The sequence below is a fragment of the Citrus sinensis genome, chromosome 5, assembly GCF_022201045.2.
Source record: "Citrus sinensis cultivar Valencia sweet orange chromosome 5, DVS_A1.0, whole genome shotgun sequence".
Taxonomy (NCBI): Eukaryota; Viridiplantae; Streptophyta; class Magnoliopsida; order Sapindales; family Rutaceae; genus Citrus; species Citrus sinensis.
In genome coordinates, this window is record NC_068560.1 from 15,432,841 (window position 1) to 15,438,351 (window position 5,511).

General features: G+C 33.3%; 1 protein-coding gene across 1 annotated transcript; it reads right to left on the reverse strand.

Moving 5' to 3' along the window:
* Window positions 1-3,127: 3,127 nt before the first annotated feature.
* Window positions 3,128-4,109, reverse strand: LOC127902271 (uncharacterized). The gene is made up of 3 exons (XM_052441116.1): window positions 4,077-4,109; window positions 3,781-3,970; window positions 3,128-3,636 (listed from the first exon to the last, which is right to left on the reverse strand). Exons 1-3 carry the CDS (start codon window positions 4,107-4,109, stop codon window positions 3,128-3,130), a joined length of 732 nt encoding a protein of 243 aa, XP_052297076.1.
* Window positions 4,110-5,511: the final 1,402 nt, after the last annotated feature.

Genomic DNA, 5,511 nt, shown 5'->3' on the forward strand with positions numbered 1-5,511 from the left:
GAGAATTAAAATTAGGGAAGAGACACCTTTACCCTTAAAATATAAAAAAAAATGATCATAAAAGACCCTCGAGTTTTAAAAAATTGACAACCCTTTTTTGATCCTAATACTCTTTAAATATTTAATTAGAAAATTGACTTTAAATTTTTTAATTAATATAAATAATATAATATGGCTAGTGGACTAATAATATTAAATTACTTTTAACATTTAAATAATATAAAAAGATTTAAGTTATTAAATTCATTTTAATAATACATTTGTATTTATTATAATGATTTTAGATAAATCTTTGGGTTAAATAAATTTTACAATTAACAAATTATTACCCTATCAACAGGGGCGGATGCAGTAGGTGACCTATGGGGGTTGTAGCCCCTGCTGGCTAAAAAAAATACTCTAAGAATAAAATAAAAATTATTTAAGATTTCGAATTAGTCCCCATTAAATCTATTAAAATTGACCTTATAAATTTATAAACTCACAAAATTTAAACTTTAACTTTTAGAATTATAAAAGCCTACACTATAATTAAAAATAATGATAGGACATCACCACAAATATTTTTTTATTTTTGAAAATACGTCGAGAACAATTATAAATGTATTAACAAATATTTTATACTTTCAAAGTTTTAGTTTTAAAATTTTACTATTATGTAATCTAGCCCTCGGTAAATTATTTTTCTAAATCTGCCACTACCCATCAATAATATCAAAATTGTTTTTTACATAATATTCAAAATAATTTTAATTTTGATTAATTTATTTTAATATTATGTAATATTTATTATCAAATATTACTTTAATAAAATAAAATAGGTCTAATAGATTGTAAAATATTAAAATATTTTTAAAATATTAAAATATTTTTAAAATATTAAAATTATTTTAAAACACATATATTGTTACATTTATTTTAATGCCATATTTTTATTTGTTATAAAATTTTAAATTTAATTTTTGAAGTTTATAGAGTCAAAGGACATTATGATAAAAAAAAATCATGGTATCACTTACTAAAAATTTGGAGGACTTTTTAACAATTTCTTTAAACCTTGAGGGTGAAGTGTCCTTTTCCCTTAGAAATTATTACAAATTTACAATGTGATTGAAGCGCAATGTGATTGAAGCGTACTTGTCACTTTAACTGGATTGAGAAATAAAGCCCTATGAAGCCTGATAATAATTAAATTGAGATATCGAATTGATTTGCAACTACGAAAAAGAAACCTAGCCTAATTCATTGCCCATCCATCTCCAAATGCAAAAAAAAAAATCCATAAATTCGATTAACATAATTTGAAGGTAAATATTATCATTCTAATTAATGCTGATCACATCTAATTGGCTATGCCAAAATTGGAACCCCGTAACTAATTACAGACCCATAAGTGGTATCATAATATCTCTTGCCAAAACTACACAGTATACATTGCTTATATGTGCCTACATTATTGTTTATCGTTATCTCTAAAAGGATAAAGAAATCCTTTGGATATGAATTTTTTTTTTTGATGAAATGAAATTTTATTAATCATAAGAGACTGTCAACATAGGACATAACCACGGAGGTGGAACATCCCTCCAATCTCCAAGACCTGATATAGAACCCCCCACCCTAGCCACATTATGGGCAGTGACGTTCGCAGATCTACGCACAAAAGAGAATCTCACTTCTCCAACTAATTGAGCTAAGGCTTGACAATCCGCAATAATTAAGCCAAAGCCATTAGGACTATAATCATGAGAAACTAAAGCAGAATAAACACTTAAGCAATCAATTTCAATAATAACTTTAGGCAATTGTAAGTTCTTTATCCAGCTAAGGGCTTCACGAACAGCCAAAGCCTCTGCCTCGGGAGGGCGAAACAGTCCAGAGAAACTTTGACACTTAGCAGCAACAAAGCAACCCCCAGAGTCTCTGATCACCCCTCCAAAGTTGTATCGACCTTGAGAACTGAAAACCCCTGCATCCACATTACACTTCAACCAACCTAGAGGAGCTTTACCCCAACACACCGAGCCATGGCCTAACTGAACTTGCTTAATTATAATGAAATTCTTCCTCTTAGCCTCTTGCCACTGGAAAAGATAATGCCCTGCAGCATTCACTAGGCTTTTGGCACGCCCATTATGACCATTCCACACTTTGTCATTTCTATTAAGCCAAAGCTTCCAACACACCATTACAGCCAAAGTGCACTCTTCCTTGCGACATTTGATAAAGATTTGCTCAATCCAATCAACGAAGGAAGAGCATCTCCTTCCCGTTCCAAGCGAGGACAGTAACCAGCAAGATTGGGCAAACAAACATTCCACCAGACAATGATAAACAGATTCATTGGCAACACTACATATAGGGCAAATTAGGGAGACATCAACCTTTCGAGAGAGCAAGCTATCCGCAGTTGGCAAGACATTTATCAAAGCACGCCAAATAAAGTGTTTAACCTTGCCTGGAACCTCCAGCCCCCATAAGAACTTCCACACCTTAGTATTGGAACTATTTAGAGCAGAGTTCAACACATTATAACAGCTTCTGACAGTGAACTTGCCTTTTGTATCAGCAAGCCAAAACCAGCGATCGTCATCTTGTCGAGTGCTAAGAGGTACCTGTAGAATCAATGCAGCATCCCTTGTATTGAAAATATTCGCAACCAAGTCGTTATCCCATTGCCTTTGACCCGGAACCATAAGACTATTTACCATAGTTGTTGCAAGACTGTCATCCAGAACAGTAGTGATAAATCTATTATCCGCATCGGGAAGCCAAGGGTCCTTATTGATTTGAATCTGTTGTCCACTCCCAATTTGTATACGACTACCCTTCACCACAACATGCTTGGCAGCCATGATTAATCTCCAGGTGTATCTACGGTTGAAACCCACAGTTGCATCAGTAAATGAAGATCGAGGATAGTATCTAGCCTTAAATATGCGAGCTACAAGAGAGTGCGGATGGGTCATAAGTTTCCAGCACTGTTTGCCTAACATAGCAATATTAAAGTCATGAATCCTTTTAAAACCAATACCCCCAACTGACTTTGGTTTACACAATAAGTCCCATCGAAGCCAACGAATTCCTTGGCCACCCTGCCGATTATTTCCCCACCAAAAGGAGTTCATCATAATCTCCAACTCTTTAGAGGTAACAAATAGATATTCATGGCATAATTCGGAATTGCTTGGGCTACTGTTTTCAGCATAATTTCCTTCCCCGCCCTACTTAGAAGTTTCTGATTCCAGCCTTGAATCTGCAGCCAAACCCTCTCTTTGATAAAGCTAAAAACATCGCTTTTCTTCCTTCCTATCAGATATGACAGTCCCAAATAGGTTCCATGAGTACTTGTAGTAGAGACTTCCAGGATTCCACACACTTGGCGTAGAGAAGCCTCATCCACATTTGCACTGAAAGAGAGCACAGATTTATTATAGTTTACCTGTTGCCCAGATGCAACCCCATAAACAGCCAGCAGACTCTTCATAATGCGAGCTTCAGTGTGATTAGGTTTAAAAAATAGGAGGCAATCATCCGCAAAGAACAAATGAGAAACTGCAGGGGTACTCCTAGCCACTTTAACCCTATGAATTAACCCTGCCCTTTCACGATTTCGAATCAAAGAACTAAGCCCTTCTACACAAATAATAAATAAGTAAGGTGACAGCGGATCCCTTTGACGAAGCCCCCGACTCGAAATTATCAGCCCCACTTCCACCCCATTTCTAATCACTTGATAGCTTACTGTAGAAACACATAGCATAATGAGCTCAACCTAACCTTCCGCAAATCCCATCCGCAACATCATAAACTTCAGAAAATTCCATTCAACGTGATCATAGGCTTTAGACATGTCGATCTTAAGTGCCACAACCCCAACCTTTCCTTGTTTCTTCCGCTTCAGATAGTAGACAATTTCGGTGGAGATACGGATGTTGTCAGTGATCGCTCTGCCCGGAACAAATGCGCTCTACGATTCAGAAATAATCGAATCCAAAACCAGTTTCACTTTGGATGTGAATTTTAAAAGCCAATTAAAGATGCTTACAACCAACCATATATATCTAGATCCTTGCCACTAAAATATCCCAAGGAGCAAGCAAACCCATTATTGAAATTATAAATAGCACCCTTAGACACTTTTTATCTCTTTCAAACTATACCAACTTCTTGAAATAATGGAGAAAACAAGTCAACTTAAATTGGCTGCTTGCTTTTTAGTTTTTCTGTTAATTGCTTCTTCTGGTAAATATTACTTTTATCTCCTTTACTCATATTTAAAGTTTTATGAGTTTTCCATTCTAGCTACTTCTTGCAAAATTAGTACAAAAAAAAAAGATACTTCTTGCAAAAAAAATTATAAAAACTTCTATTTCTTCTTTTAAATAATTTACTCATTCGACAATTGGAAAGCTCATATTCAATATTAGTGAGATGTTTAACTCATGAAATGCTTTAAAAGAATTTGATTTAGGTTTATGCAAAGGAGCAGAAGCGATAAACATTGGGAATTGCAAAGATGACAAAGATTGCGACCAATTTTGTACACCTCCCGGTTCTGGTATATGCAAGTTTGCGTATTGTTACTATCGTGGTGGAAAGTTTTGCTGAGCACAAATTCTCTCCCAGTCATCACTAGAAAAAGTGACAATCATTTGTATTTGATAATAATATTTTGAACATCAACATTTATTAATAATGAATAATTTGTTTTCTATATTTATGGTTCATCACTGTTATTGAGAATGTATCTCTTTGAATATTAAACCCAACTTCATATTAAAATATTTCTGGGCTGATTTTATCATTTTACTATTTTACTTTTGATTAAGTAAAATAGTGCAAACAAAAAGAAAATCCAAAAGACTTCAAAAAAAAATTACATTTATAGCATATCATGTTAGAAAATTAACTTTCGGTAAAAACTATCACCTAAACTCTAAGGACATTCACGTTGTATCACCAAATAATTAACAAACGAATATGCAAAAATGTACCTAAATCATAATACTCAATTGCTTTCTAGAGTCGTGTGGCTTGTCTCCTAGATCAACCCAATATCTTAGAGAATCTCTTAAATTTCTCTATGCACTTTCTTTAATGATGTGATGTCAGAAAAGTATAGAATGATAAATGTAACATGAGGATCATAACCACTTATATAAATAACTTTTCCTATTGTTTTTTAATATTTTTATTTTAGTCCATTATAGAAATAGAAATTATCTTAAACACGTTCATATTAAAGGTCACACCCTACTAAATACATTAAAGTTTAAATTATCAAAAAAATTAACTGATCATTGTTAATTGGACTTAACGGCTATTCACATCACATAATTATTTACGTATAAGTGTAACGTTGGATTACAGATCTAATAATATTGGATTAAAGATCCAACATATCATTCCAATTGAAACTTAGCATAGATAAGCTGATTGAGTTTATGAAATTGTATAAATTCAAGGACGACAAGAACAGTATCTCTTTAAATTAACTTATAATTTCAA

What these genes read in the sequence shown, in the direction of transcription:
- LOC127902271 (XM_052441116.1), bottom strand. Translation starts at nt 4,109, where the DNA reads ATGGGTTTGCTTGCTCCTTGGGATATTTTAGTG. An exon ending in CTCCTTGGGATATTTTAGTG is followed by an intron (nt 3,971 to 4,076) that starts GCAAGGATCTAG and finishes TCTGAATCGTAG; the next exon opens with AGCGCATTTGTTCCGGGCAG. An exon ending in GCGGATGGGATTTGCGGAAG is followed by an intron (nt 3,637 to 3,780) that starts GTTAGGTTGAGC and finishes TTATTTGTGTAG; the next exon opens with AAGGGCTTAGTTCTTTGATT.